This window comes from Lontra canadensis, unplaced genomic scaffold, assembly GCF_010015895.1.
Source record: "Lontra canadensis isolate GAN:19392208 unplaced genomic scaffold, GSC_riverotter_1.0 scaffold38, whole genome shotgun sequence".
In the NCBI taxonomy this organism is placed as follows: domain Eukaryota; kingdom Metazoa; phylum Chordata; class Mammalia; order Carnivora; family Mustelidae; genus Lontra; species Lontra canadensis.
The window spans coordinates 2,248,390-2,263,719 of NW_022631032.1; the positions used below are offsets into that span (position 1 = coordinate 2,248,390).

General features: G+C 33.5%; 1 protein-coding gene across 21 annotated transcripts in view; it reads left to right on the plus strand.

Annotated features, from left to right (window-relative positions):
* The window catches only part of DLG1 (discs large MAGUK scaffold protein 1), a 253,340-nt gene that overhangs the window by 140,353 nt on the left and 97,657 nt on the right, over positions 1-15,330 (plus strand). For all 21 annotated transcript variants that reach the window (XM_032869311.1, XM_032869310.1, XM_032869312.1 and 18 more), the window contains 4 exons: positions 1,918-1,971; positions 9,789-9,839; positions 12,546-12,670; positions 14,915-15,084. In XM_032869311.1, the coding sequence (XP_032725202.1) occupies positions 1,918-1,971; positions 9,789-9,839; positions 12,546-12,670; positions 14,915-15,084 (400 nt within the window). The remainder of the gene's footprint in view (positions 1-1,917; positions 1,972-9,788; positions 9,840-12,545; positions 12,671-14,914; positions 15,085-15,330) is intronic.

A 15,330-nucleotide genomic window follows, 5' to 3' on the forward strand; every position in this document is an offset into this window, starting at 1 on the left:
CCTGGGTGGCTGAGTGGGTTAAGCCTCTGCCTTTGGCTAAGATCATGATGTCAGGGTCCTGGGATCCAGCCCAGCAGGGAGCCTGCTTCCCCCTCTCTCTGCCTACTGCTCTGCCTACTTGTGTTCCCTCTCTGTCAAATAAGTAAATAAAATCTTTAAAAAAAATACATACATGTAGAGGGAATAGTACAGTGAACTCTCACATATACTCATTACTGAACTATAACAAATCATTAACTCATGTGTGCTCATATGATCCATAATCCCTCCCATTTCTGGCCTCTCTTTGTCATTATTTTATTTTGAAGTAAGTTTAATACTTTATATCATTTTGTTTTTGTATATTTCAATATCAAATAGACTTTTTATAGGACTAGAATCAAAAGATAACTTCTATACAACGATGATGGTAAAAAACAACTTTTTTCACTGTATGTTTGTTAATAAATGGGCAGAGGGAAAGCAAAAGGCTTTGTTGCCATAATTTTTGAAGAATGTAACTTCTTTTGTAACTTGAAGTACCCTTTTCTTTCTTGCCATCATCTGTAATTGCTTAAACAAAATAGGGTGAAGTTGTACCATTAATTTTTTTGTTGAAGTGAAATACTATCAATTTGAGGAATCTCTATGGGTCATTGGATAATTTCAGATATAAAATCTCAAATGTCTGTAAGTTGACTACTTTTACTTGAATAATAATCGTACAAAGAGTATTTGTATCACGTTGATTAATTGAATTTAAATTAAAAATTTGAAAAACAAATAGTATTTGTATTTATTAGGTTTGGTTTTCACTAAATTATTTGAAGGTAGATTATTACAGTCAAAGGTAGGACCTGCATATAAAGTAGTTAATGTCATGTTTATATATAATAAGGTATTCTCATTTTTAACCTGCTGCTTCATGTAGCCTAAATGTGTATTATATAATTATTTAACCATGCAACTGTGTTGTCCTTACGCATTTTATCATATCATCCAGATCTAGTTCTTTGCCAAAAACAGTGTAAAATATTTGAACCTTTTAGGAAAGCCCGTACACTTGGAAGAAAATGGTTATTCTGTGTATAATGTTTCTTTCACACAGTTTTTATGTTTAATTCTTTAGTTAATTGGAATAGCAGAATTATTAGTGTTCATAAACATACCTCCTAAAATTTGCTTAAAGGATAGTCATTCTTTTTTTTCTAAGAAAATGTCATTTGAAATGATACTTTTATACTCTTAAATATGCAGGAGAAAGATGATTTTGAGGGGAATCATGTCAGTTTTCTGGTATGTTTATGATATGTTCTGATATGTTTTTCATTTGGTATTGATTGCATTTTATTCCTTAAATTTTATTTCATCTACATAATAATTTCCAGGTCATCCAGAAAACCAAGCTTCTTTCAATCCATATTTAATCAGACATATTTATTCTACTTGGTTTTTTTTGCTGTTGTTTTGCTTTTGGTTTTTTGACTCTTGTTATTCTGTGAGTGGTAACAGGTGGTAAGCAATAATTGCAACTGAAAATAGAATTTTTTTTTTGGGTGATAAAAGATTGGAATCCTCCTGGTATCCTTGGGAATAGAAAAGCTAATGATATCTGAGCAACCTGGGAAGAGTTCTTATGCAAAGCATATTTGTGGATTTTTTTAAGAAGACTGGTAAACTTCTTTACAAATGTTAAGAAAATTATGTCTGTTTTAGCAGAAATAATTTATTTCTCAAAAGCAAATTTAACTGTTTATACCTAATTCTTTTCATCTGGTGCTGGAAACTGGATTCATTGATTAACATATGGAAAGCTCATATAAAATTATAATTTAAGAAATAGCAGATCTTTCATTTGCTTCTGACATTTGTGAATGTTGATATGGAATGTGTCGATTTTCCTGTTAAGCTAACACATTTACAATACTTTTCTTTAAGGCAAATCCTCCTCCAGTACTGGTCAACACAGAGAGCTTGGAAACGTCAACTTATGTAAGTCCAATTTCCTCCACACATTTAAATAATAACTCTTTTCCTGTTCAGTTTTTGATACATATACAAAGATCACAGCTTCATTTTCTTTAATACATTGTATTTGTGTTGTTCTTTCACTGATCTGTAATTGTTAAAGTACATGAATCAATACTTTTTGATTTTTTTCCCCATACTTAATGAAATAGAAATTTATGGTTTATTTTTAAATTAAAATGGTCAGTTTTCACTAAAGGCTATCATTGACCAGTGGTCACTTACACAGTGCCATATATTCAGTCATTTTAGAAATCTAGTTGAGTGACTAGATTTTTAGTACCCAGGTTTATATGTATACTCAAATATTAGTTATATAACTTCATACTGAATTGAGTAGTACTTCTCTATAAAATTACTTTGTTAAAAAGCCCTTAAAGGTAAGCACCCAGAACAGCAGAATCTAATCCAACATTTTTTACTCCAGAGGAAAATGTCTTTGGAGATGTTTATGTAGAAGTATTTCCTATGCTTTTCTTTTTTCCCCATTCAAATGGTACATAATTTTATAGATTGTAAAAGTTCTTTTTTTCCCATTTTTAAATAGTTGATTTCAGTTTATACTTTAAAACACTGCCTAATCCAAGGTCATGAGGACCCTTAGGTTTTCTTCTGAGAGTTTTATAGTTCTAGCTCTTACACTCAAATCTTTGATCCATTTTGAGTCAATTTTGTATGTTGTGGGAGGTAAGGGTCCAACTTAATTCTTTTGCATATGGGTACCAGTTGTCCTGTCCCATCACCATTTGTTAAAAAGACTATTTCTACATTGAATGGTCTTGACATCTTGTAGGAAATCAGTTAGTTATAAATATATGGGCTGAAGCACCTGGGTGGTTCAATCCGTTAAGCATCTGACTCTTGATTTTGTCTCACATTCGTTAATATCCAGCTCTGCGTCTGCCCTGGTTGTGGATGAGAAGCATACTTAAGATTCTCCCAGGGTCCTGGGATCGAGCCCCACTTCGGGCTCTCTGCTCCGCAGGGAGCCTGGTTCCTCCTCTCTCTCTGCCTGCCTCTCTGCCTACTTGTGATCTCTGTCTGTAAAATAAATAAAATCTTAAAAAAAAAAGATTCTCTCTCTGTACCTCCCCCCAACTCTGCTTGCATGCATGCTCGCTCGCTCTCTCTCAAAAAATATATATAAATATAAAAATATATGGGTTTATTCTGAATTCTTAATTCTCTACTAGTGATGTTTATGTGTATCCTAATGCCAGTACCACATAGTATTGATTACTGTAACTTTGCAATATTTGGAACCAGAAAGTATAAGTCCTGCAACTTTTTAAGTTTGTTTTGGATATCCTGGGTTCTTTTTGTTTCTATATGAATTTTAGGATCAGCTTGTCAATTTCTGCATACAAAAAAAGGACAGCTAGGATTTTGATAGGAATTGATTTCAGTCTGTAGGTAAATGTGGGCAGTATAGCCATCTTATCAATACTGTGTTTTCTAATCCATGAACACAGGATGGCATTCTATTTGTTTACATCTTTGTTTTCAGTAATGTTTTAATTTTCAGTGTACAAGTCTTAAACTTCTTTCACTTAACATTTATTCCTGAGTATTTTATTTTTTTAATGCTGTTGCAAATGGAATTATTTTCTTAATTTTATTTATGGATTTTACATTGCTAGTGTATTAGAATATAACAGATTTTTAGGAATTCATTTAGAAATATCATAGATTTTGATCTTCTGTCCTGCAACCTTACAGAATGTATTTATTATAAGACCGTGCCATCTGCAAAAGGAGATAGTTTTACTTCTTCCTTTTATAATCCTGATTGATTGATTGATTGATTGCCTAATTGCCCTGGCTAGAACCTCCATTACAATGTTTAATAGAAGTGTCGGGGCAAATATCCTTTTCTTGTTCCTGATCCATGGTAAAAAGCTTTCAGTCTTTTTCTGTTAAGTATGATGTATTATACTCAATTTTTAGTGTTAATAGATACAATTTCATTGGCATTGGGGTTGGTTCGGTCTCTTTGCATTCCTGCTCTTTTTTTATATAGTGAAAAATATTAAGGGAAGGCAAGTTAAAAACAAAAATTCTGAGTTCTTATTGGTTTCAGTAATAAGATGGAAATGAAGTAATTTGGTGAAATTCTCATCTGTTTGTCTTTTTGTTTTCCTTAAGATATCCTACAAATAGTGAAGGTTAGGAAAATTCATTCAGTTTGACTTTGGTAGTTTTCTTACATACTTAGAAGCTTCTTCACTTTCTCCATATATAAGATAATTGATAACTGCCAATATTTTTAAATCAACCGAAAACATTGCTGTTCATTGTTTAATAAAATCTTATAAGTACATTCTTTGAGGTTAAGACTTTTGTATTTGGTTTTGTTAATTTTTCAGTAGGAAGAACATTTTCTTCTTCCCAAATACATTTTTGTTTTTAGGTTCTTACCTTGTGATGGTATAGACTTTGATATTTTTATTTGCCTGAAATTATGCATTAATAGGAACTATGAGTCACATGACTGTTGATAAAATCTTTACTTCCAATAGATTAATCTACAGTTAGAAAGGAATTAATTACTGAATTGAACCTAAACAATAAGTAATTAGTAAATTAGGCTTATTTTAAAATCTTCCTTTGGGGAAGTCTTATACTGATTATGTAATAGGATTTGTTGGTCCTGTTCGGATATATTGGTAGAGGCTGATGAAAAAATGAAAATCTTTGGGCCTATAATGGACTGAGGACATCTGTGTTATAAATTTTCCTCTGCCTCTTAATGGCATGTATGTACCCATAATTAAAACAAATTGTATTAAAAAGAAAAAATTTTTACAGGTTAAAAATTAATAAGTGCTCTTCCAGTATACTGGCAGCAACTAACTGTAAATAAGTCCATTAAATCTATCGACAAAAATATGAAATACCTAGCAGTTAGCTTAACAGGAAATTAAAGAGTTTATAGTAAGAAAACTATAAAACTTTGCTGATGGCTTCAAAGAATACCTAAGTAAGCAGAGAACAGATCTTATTGCTGAGCAGGAAGACAATGTAGACATCATCATTTTCCCCAGATGAATTTGGTCTACAACCAGTTATAACCCCCCAAAAGAGAGAAGGGGGAGGTGCAGGGAGGGACAGGGGTGGAGAAGAGCGGGGGGGAAAGGATAAGAAAAAGAAAGAGGAAGAGTTTTAGAATTTAGTTTCTCTGTAGTACAACTAACCACTTCAGTCACCATGTGTGGGTAGTAACTCCTGTATTGGACAAGGCAGATGATAGAACATTTTATCATCACAGAAACTTCTGTTGAACAGTGTTGATTTATAAAAAAGTAAAAACTCAAGAATATTCAAGTAAAATTTAAAATAAAAGTAATTGTGAGAGATTTCCCTAGCAAATAATAAAACATCTTATAAAATATCATTAATTAAAACAGCAGAGTTTTAATTAACTGGATAGATCAGTGGAATACAACTTAACCTAGACATATGTTATATAATCTGATTTTCTTTCCTGGTCAAGTTTCTTTTAGATTAGTTGCTCTTAGTTATAGCTTTATAGGGTTTTTTTCTCCATAAATGTTAGGATTTTTTTAAATGTTTAAGAATTTACCACCTATTCTTAAATGTCTTTGTAATTTGTGCCTTTTATCCAGACACCTGCCATAACTTCTTCACCAGTATACTTTTCTCCATTTGTTCTTCATTTGTTCCATACTACCATAGTTCCTTTTCTGGAAAATCTTTTAAACCTATTTGATGCTCAGAAACTTTCAAGAATATTTCTCATTGCTTACTACAGCATTCAAGACCTTTCATAGTCAGGCCCCAGTCGACCTCTAGTTTCCGCTCCTGCTTTGATCCCCTACACAATCCTATTTTGTTGATAGGCCTAAATTCAAAACCCGGAAAATACTAGCAATGACAGTTCTCAGGAAGTATTCTAGATCTACTCTCATAATTTTAAAGAAGAAAAAATTATTTTGTAAATAATACATTCATTTTGCCTAAAGATCAGTCTCCTCTGGTTTTATTCCCATGTTACACCTCCCCCATCCTGCTAATTGAGAGTAATAAACCTTATATAATAATACAAATAATATATTAGTCAAGCATTTCTTTCCTATTGGAAGCCATATTTTGTAAAGATATAAAAAGAAAACTAAGCAAACCAACCATTTTGTAGTTTTGCTGAAAAACATATTGCTGTTAAAAATATTACAGCACCATTGTTTTTTTCACTTTTACTGTTAATGAAGTGCTACCTACAGAGCAATTTGTAGTTTTGGTAATGTACTTTTAGCATTTTGAAGCCCAGTTTGAGTATGTTTAAAGTTGTTATCAAATTGTTTTTATATACAAGATTATCAGACAGTTTTAAGTTATGGAGGGTTTAAAACTAAAGTCATTCAGAGTCCTTCTGTTCTTCTCACTTTTCACCTTTTTAAGATCACTCTGTGTTACCTGGAATCCTCACCAGCTCTCAATGACTTAGCATTAAATTAAGCACTAAGCATATTTACCATATATTTACCTTTCAAGAAGGCTTAATGGTGAAAATCTCAAATTTCTTAAAACAGAAATCATAAGGTCACAGTATAGAAATTTTACTTATAAACACCAAAAGGGCCATATAAGCACACTTACGTTGGAATGTTTTCCAGAATAAAATTTCAGAGTATTTGGAAATAAACAAATGCACAAAAATAGAGCCCAGTGTAGCAGTTTTGAGATTTGGCCAAAGCCATTTGCTGAGAAAAATTTATTAACTTTAATGGATGTTTTTAAAAAGAGAAGAGTAATCAGCATAAATGAATTGGGTGTTCACCTCAAGAAGCTTTGAAAAAAATGTCTAAGGAAAGAATAAAGAATTGATAAAAATAAAAGCAGTAAGTAATAGCACAGAATATGATAGATTAATTAGTATTAAAACTACTTTGATAAGGACTGACACTTTCATCAAGTCTGAGCAAGGAAAAATAAAGGTGATGCAGATAACCTTTAGAATAAGGAAAGTGGTATAGCTGCAGATAAGGGTTTTATTTTTCTCATAAAAAAAGGACTTCCAGTCAAGTTGGTAGGATATGTATATGTATAAACCTCCTGCATTCTAGATGCATAGAAATCTGTTAGGAGGTGAGGGAGGGACATTAAAATATCCTCTAAACTGAGAAGAGAAAATGAAGCAGGCCGCTCCATATAGTTTACACAGCTCTGTTCAGAATAACTTACCGACAGAGAAGGGTAGGTTTGGGTGGACAATCCGAATTGTCAGCAGCTGCATGGCTGTTCTCCATGAAGTCTGACCTTGGTTCACAGATTTTGTAGAGTGAGGGGACTTGCAGAAGAGCATTGTAGTGAGATCGAAGGGTTCACATGCACCTAATTGACCACTAACCTTTAATTGGATTTTGTGGTGCCATCTGTTCATCAGAGAGGGGAAAGACCATATTGTCTCTTAACAGATTTGTGGGAGGCCAAAGCAAGCCTCCCCATATCCAGGCCGTGGTGGGGATTTCTAAGACATGTATATTAATCTCCAAGGGGCATGGTACTTGGGGTGCCCAGAAGTCATCAAGCAAAACATAAGAACAAGATGGAGGGCCAAAGATGGAGTCAGTATTGTCCACACTCCTACAGAATGAAAGATTAAAAAAGAAGAGAGAGAGAGAGTGTGTGTGTGTGTGTGTGTGTATGCATTCATAACATAATCTCAAAAACAAGGAAAAAAAGCTATTTAGGTAAGAAAGAGAGTTAAGAAAGTAGCAGTTGGGTTTGAATCCATTAGAGCCATAGAACCCAAAAGGGAGAAGAGATGTTTCAGAGGCCCTCAAGAAAAAACCCCTGGGCCCTGAACTGGACCTGAAATAGGGGTGCTTTCTTATAGTATGGTGAAGAAAGCAAAGTAGCTTACATAGATATCATTATTCTGTTGTTTCATTATTCTATTGATGTATAACAGACCACCCTGAAACTTCACTGGCTTAAAATACAGTTCATTATTCTCACAATTTTTCGGGTTAACTGGAAGGTTCTTCTGCTTCATATTGGCTGGGACACTGGAAAAGGCTGGAAGATCCAAAATAGTCTCATTCATGTGACTGGCAGTTGATGATTATTGCTAGTTAGTGCAGCTGGGGCTTTTGGCCAAGGGCCTTAATTCTCCTTCATTTGAATCTTCCATGGGCTGTTTGATATTCCTCACATTATAGCTAAGTTTTTTTTTTTTAAGATTTTATTTATTTATTTGAGAGCAAGAGAGCATAATCGGGGGTGGGGGGGAGCTGCAGAGGGAGAGAGAGAAGCAGGCTCCCCACTGAGCAGGGAGCTGGATGTGGGGCTGGATCCCAGGATCTCATGACCTGAGCCAAAGGCAGGTGGGTAACTGATTGAGTACCTTCTAAGACAAAGGCAGATATTATAAGGTATCACATGACCTCGAGAACCCACACAGCATCATTTGTGCCACATTCTTTTCAACAGAGCTCATCTGGGACCAGCCTAGATCCAAGGGAAGGAGAAATAGATGACATCTCTTCATGATGGGATGGTTTAGCCATGTTGCTAAAGAACATTTAGGATGGAAGATGGGAGGCATCTAGAGAAATTTGGTTTATCACAATCCCTGTTTGACTTATCAAGTATTTTACACAACCTCATATCAAAAATGTTTAAAGCAATGACATGAACCTGAATTAATCCAATTCCAATTCCAAGGATTATTTACCTTTCAACAGTGGCCCTCACTGTGAAAATTACTTTCAGGAGGGAGTAGGGAATAAATTGGAAAGAATAAGATAAAGTGCTTGGTCTATAAGATGTGAGCAAGAACTTGAATGGGGAATCAGATTTGGACATGAAATATTTAAGTGAAATTTGTGACAGAGGAAGCAGTAAAGTAACAGATGCGGAGGTGGAAATTTGCAAGATATGTAAAGGAAAGAGCAAATCGTTCAAATTTGATGGTATGTAACACTCATGAATTATGTATATTAGGAATGAAACTAAGTGATAAATTGGGGTCAGTTCATACAGAGCCTTGTATGAGTGTTTCTGAAAGTTTAGGAGCAGTAAGTATGTTATTGGACATGGGCTCCAGAAAGATCCATCAGTGTAAAACACATTAGAGTTATTTGGGCAGCAGAGAATACTAGTCTGAGTGTTGGGTAGATTACATTGGCAATAATCCAGAGGAGATTAACAAAGGCTTGAATCAAGGTAGTAGAGATGAAAATGAAGACATAATGGTTTTCAGAAAAATTGAAGTATTCAAATCAATGAGAATTGGCACCTGATTAGATGTGTCGATCAAGGCAGTGAAAAGAGTTGAAGTTCCATAATATTAAAAGCCGTATGGGGGCGCCTGGGTGCCTCGGTGGGTTAAGCATCTGCCTTCAGCTCAGGTCACGATCCCCAGGTCCTGGGATGGAGCTTCATGTCAGCTCCCTGCTCCGCAGGGGGATGGCAGAGGGCTGGCGGTCTGCTTCTCCTTCTCCTTCTGACCCTGCCCAGTGCTCATGCACGTGTGCTCATTCACTCTCTCTCTCTCAAATGAATAAACTTTTTTAAAAATTAAAGCTATATGTACCCTTTCTGTATTTTAAAGTCATAATACATTAATTGTCAACTCATTAATTACATTTGCACTCATCTATTCCTTGAAAATTTTACCTAAAATTATTAAAATGCAGTTAGATTATTTGATTACCACCACATTTAACAGGTTTGCATTAATAAATCCTACAAAAATTATGTCTTGACATTTCAAATTTTATATTCTAAATTTCTGTGCTATTTCTTTTTTCCATCAGGTTAATGGCACTGATGCAGATTACGAATATGAAGAAATCACACTTGAAAGGGTAAAAACTTAATTATCTTAAGATTTTATGCATAAATCTGTTGCTTAAAGAATTCTTTAAATATACTGCTCTTTCATACAGAATTCAAGGGAAAAGATTTTTCAAAAACATAACTACGTAATATTAGTTTCTTTTATAAGTACACATATTATAAAACTAACCATGGTATTTTTAAGACATGTTGCTCTTCTTTAATAACTTTTTTTTAAAATAAACTTCTTATTTAAAAGAGTTCTAGATTTATAAAAAAAGTTATACCAAAAGTTTCCACTTATCTTGGCCTCAGTTTTGCCAGTTGTTAACATCTTACATTACTGGAATACATTTGTTTCAACTAATGAACCAATATTAAGTATTATTATTAACCAAAGTCTATACTTCATTTGGATTTCCTTAGTTTTTGTGTTTTTCTCTTTCAGAATCCCTTCCAGAATACTACATTACACGTAGTTATCATGTCTCCTTAAACATTCCTCTAGTCTGTTTCTCAGATTTTTCTGTTTTTAAGTTTTATTTTTATTTTTCATGTAAAACATTATTGATTTAAAGTATTTAGTATGCTAGTAATATGCTTATTGTTAACAGTTTTCTTTTTTAGCATAATGATAACCGTAGTTCTAGTGGACAAGATCCTATTGAAAATTTAGGCATTCCCCCAGTCAGAAAATAATTTAAGGGTACAATTTAGATGTGTAAATTTTCTTGTAATAGTTACCTCTTAAGAATATTTGCATTCAAATGTTGATGGATTTCAGTAATGCCACCTTGCCTGACAAGCATTTTTGAGAAATAAAGTGTTTCACAGAAGTAAAATTTTCCAAGTAACTGAATGTCTGTTTAAGACTGAAATCCAGGGCACCTGAGTAGCTCAGTTGGTTAAGCGTCTGCCTTCGTCTCAGGTCATGATCCCAGGGTCCTGGGATCAAGCCCTGCATCAGGCTCCCGGCTCCACGGGAAGCCTGCTTCTCCCTCTCTCACTCCCCTGCTTCTGCACCCTCTCTCGCTGTGTCTCTCTCTGTCAAAATAATAAAATCTTAAAAAAAAAAAAAAAGACTGAAATCTTAGATAATTAGGCTTGTTTAAATGTGAAGCCAGAGTGGACTTTGAGTGAAAATAGACCTGAGAGGGTCATTTACATGTATGCTAGATCTTTACTGCCCACTACCCAAATTTGGGTTACTATAACGTAGTACATGTATTTTAATATGGTATTTTTTTATTTAGTTTTTTTCCAGCTTTATTGAGATATAATTGACATGTAATTCGAACTTATTAATCTTACTCATTTTCATTCTCTCCCAGTGCCTTATAAATTTATTTAGTTAGGAATGGACATTGCTTTTTCACTTATTAAAAAACTTGAGTACCAGGAATTGGAGAGATGTTAAAGACTACAAACTTAGATGAATTAATTTCTAGAGATCTAATGCACAGCATAGTGATTATAATCAATAATACTATGTTATATGCTTAAAAATTGCTAAGAGACTAGATCTTAAATGTTCTCACCATAGAAAGAAATGACAGTTATGTGAAATGATAGAGATGTGAGCTAAAGCAGTGGTTATAATCATATTGTAATAGGTAAATATGTCAATCAACACATTGTATACCTTAAATTTATATAATGTCATATGTAAATCATATCTCAATTTTTTAAAAAAACAAAGAAAAAGAATGTGAGTACCTGAATGACTTGGTAACATCACACAACCATTGATACTATTATTCGTGTTCTAGTACCTCTAGTTTTACTCTAATAAAAGAGTTTAGACAAAAAAATGCTTAAAATAGACTTTTAGGACACATCACAGTAGAGGGAGTATTTAAGCTATTTAATTAACAGTTAAGTAATCAGTTCAGATGTATCTGCTTATTTGAGTTGCCTGAAAGCCAGAGTTAGAAGATTTTTGCAAAAATAAACAATTTTTTAATACCATTGCTTAGAACATTTTTCTTTAAAGACTTTTTCGAAGCAGTAGAAACTTCTCTTCAAAGAAAATCTTACTTAGAAATAGAGTATGTAAAACAAGTAAAAACTAGCACTGCTTTAGCAGAATTGACTTTGTTATCAAGAAAACTCACCAGTTAAATTCTCAGGTTGGACTTTCAGTATTAAAAAATGCCTTTTGCTATTCAGCTGTCTTGGTTAAAGATGTCAGGGATGGGGAAAAAACATGTCAAAGATGACGACTTAACAGATAAAACTTGGTCATTTTAAAGTCAGCTGATGGCAAGGTTAGTAAAAGAAAAGCACCATCCCCTACCCCATTTTTTAAAAGTTGAAATAATGTTAATTTTACCTACTCAGAAATAATTATAGTGGGAAAATCACTTTACTTTTTTTTTTTTAAGAGATGTTTGCCTTACCAAACGTTGAGTGGGATACATTCTAAAAGAGATCTATCAGTGACTTTTGCAGAGGGGTGACTGATCTAAGGGCAAATTGCATATACTTTGAAAGAAATAACCATAATGGACTATACTTCAGAAGTATTTAATTCCTACTCAGAAGTAATGCCTTTGAACTCTTCATAGAGAAAAAAGAGCTTTCCTTATTTTCTTAATTTAGAATCTTCATGTCTCCTACATAGACACCTTTATGTATATGTTCCCCCTGTTAGTACAGTTTCTAGGTTCTAAAATGACAGGAACTTCTCAATAAGGGTAATTCTTAATCTCAATTTTTTTTTTCTTTATCCACAGGGAAATTCAGGGCTTGGTTTCAGCATTGCAGGAGGTACGGACAACCCACACATTGGAGATGACTCAAGTATTTTCATTACCAAAATTATTACAGGGGGAGCAGCTGCCCAAGATGGAAGATTACGGTACATTTTGCATTTTATGTTGTGATGCTGAATATAATTTGTGTATTTTTCTTTAGGCAGATTGAACAAGGAATCAATACAAATAAACACAATCATAAACCAATATAAGGTAGATGTTTAAATAACAAATGAATGAGATAATTGTGCACTAACCATTGTTTCCCTCTTTTTTCATTTAGGAGTTTAGTTTTATCTCAGATACTATAACATGTTGAAAAATAAATTTGATTGATGGTTTTAAATGTGAGCAAATTTGGGGTGCCTGGGTGACTCAGTTGTTAAGTATTCAGGTCATGGGCCAAGCCCTCCCTTTCCAGCTCCCCCTGCTTGTGTTTGTTCTCTCGCTGTCTCTCTCTGTCAAATAAATAAATAGAATCTTAAAAAAAAAAAAGTGAGGAAATTTATAGAATTCAGAAAATTCCCTTTGTATTTTTAAATGTATTCACAAAATGTTTTCCATTTGTTTCCTGGATAGGAAACATGTATATAAACTTAGGGAGATGATACATATCTGAATTTGTATCCTGTGCCACAAAAAGTAAAGATTATGCAAACTTAAAAAAGTAATACATTTTCTTAATTGAATGAATGAAAGTAATACTGGTCTCTTATTTGAATTCAGTGTTCCATTGTAGAAGATAGCTTTAGCATACTTTGTTGTTTCCTTAGGCCATACATTGTGGCACTTTTCCTATGCCCTTGTTTGTTGGTGTGTGTATGTGTGTGTGTGTGTGTGTGTGTGTGTGTGTGTGTGTATAGTAAGAGTCACAAGTTTTAGGACTAAGGATTTTTATATGGTCTGTTAAAAATAACATCTGTTTATAAGGCTGTTGGTGCCTTCTGTAGCTCTTCAGTTTCTTGCCTTCTCACTGGATATGACAGGTGATTAATGAAATCAGTTGGATATAAAATTAATAATTTGACCATTCCTGTAAATGCAGACATTTACTTCCTGATTCTGTTACTGGCCTTTTATTTGTCCTAATGTGAAAATTAATGTGTTCCGTTTGTTTCAGTGAAGAACATACCTTTAATATTCTAATATATCACTGTCTTCGCATACAGAGTTTCTTTCCTCTTAAGAAAGTTAATTACAAAAAAAAGTTAATTACAGAGAACCTTATCAGGAATAATTTTAATATTTTAATTGTCTTTTGTTCTCTTTCCCTGCCCAATTACAAATGATTGTTTTTCCCCCTGATGGAATGCTATGTAATTTAAACTGAGACCAGAACTGGGGGGAAAGTTACGACTAGAACAAATCAAACTTTAAAAAAATATATTCCGGGGCGCCTGGGTGGCTCAGTGGGTTAAAGCCTGTGTCTTCGGCTCAGGTCATGATCCCAGTGTCCTGGGATCAAGCCCTGCATCGGGCTCTCTGCTCAGTGGGAAGTCTGCTTCTCTTCCTCTCTCTCTGCCTGCCTCTCTGCCTACTTGTGATCTCTGTCTGTCAAATAAATAAATAAAATATTAAAAAATAAGAAATAAAAAATAAATATATTCCTTTGTCAAATTAAAATACATTATTTACATGAGAAACCTTTTAATTAAATGATGTAATCTTTAGCTTCATATAAATTTCAAGAAATAACTTTATTTTTTTAGATCTATCTAGTTTGAAAAAGCAAGTCAAAAAATTACTTTTAGATATATTAGTGATTATCTCAGTTTTGCCACCACTGTCTCCGTGACCTTTAACTAATTATTTTGTCTGCACTTCTGTTTTCTTTTCTTTGAATCACAGCTCTGTCAGTCATTATCTGGGGGACCTTAGGAAAAATTATTTAAACTCTTTGTGCCTCAATTTCTCCATTTGTGAAAAAAGAATAATAAGTATATAACTACCCTACAGGTTGTTGTAAGGGATAAAACACTAAAAGAAGTACCTGGCATCTGGTTATTGCTAAATAAATACTAACATATTGAATAAATAAAACATAACGTATCTTAATGCTTACACATAATAAGCATACAAGAACCATAGAAATTATAGTTGTCATTATTATTTAATATTTTTGTGTGATAATTTGTTATTTGCACTGTTTCTTTTGCTAGCCCTTGGAAAATATTTGTGTTTATTTATATGAGTATTTGATACAGTGGAATTTAACAAAGTTTCTTCATATGTATTTTCTCTAATAATTCTCTTTACCTTAAAAATGAAAATGACAAGAAATTATCAAAGTGAAAATTAGATATTTTAATATTTAATTTTTATTTTTAATATTTTGGGTTTTTTCTCAGGGTCAATGACTGTATATTGCGAGTAAATGAAGTAGATGTTCGTGATGTGACACATAGCAAAGCAGTTGAAGCATTGAAAGAAGCCGGGTCTATCGTACGCTTGTATGTAAAAAGACGGAAACCGGTATCAGAAAAAATAATGGAAATAAAGCTCATTAAAGGTCCTAAAGGTATGGGGGTGCACCTGGGTAGCTCAGTCAGTTAAGTGTCTTTCTTTGGCTCAGGTCATGATCCTGAGTCTGGGATTGAGCCCCACATGGGGCTCCTTGTTTTGCAGGGAGTCTGCTCCTCCCTCTGCCATTCACCCCACTCATGTTCTCTCTCTCTCTCTCAAATAAATAAATAAAAACTTTTAAAAAAAAGGTATTAAAAGTATCTAATAATGAAACTAAGATTATTATGGAATTACTGAGATG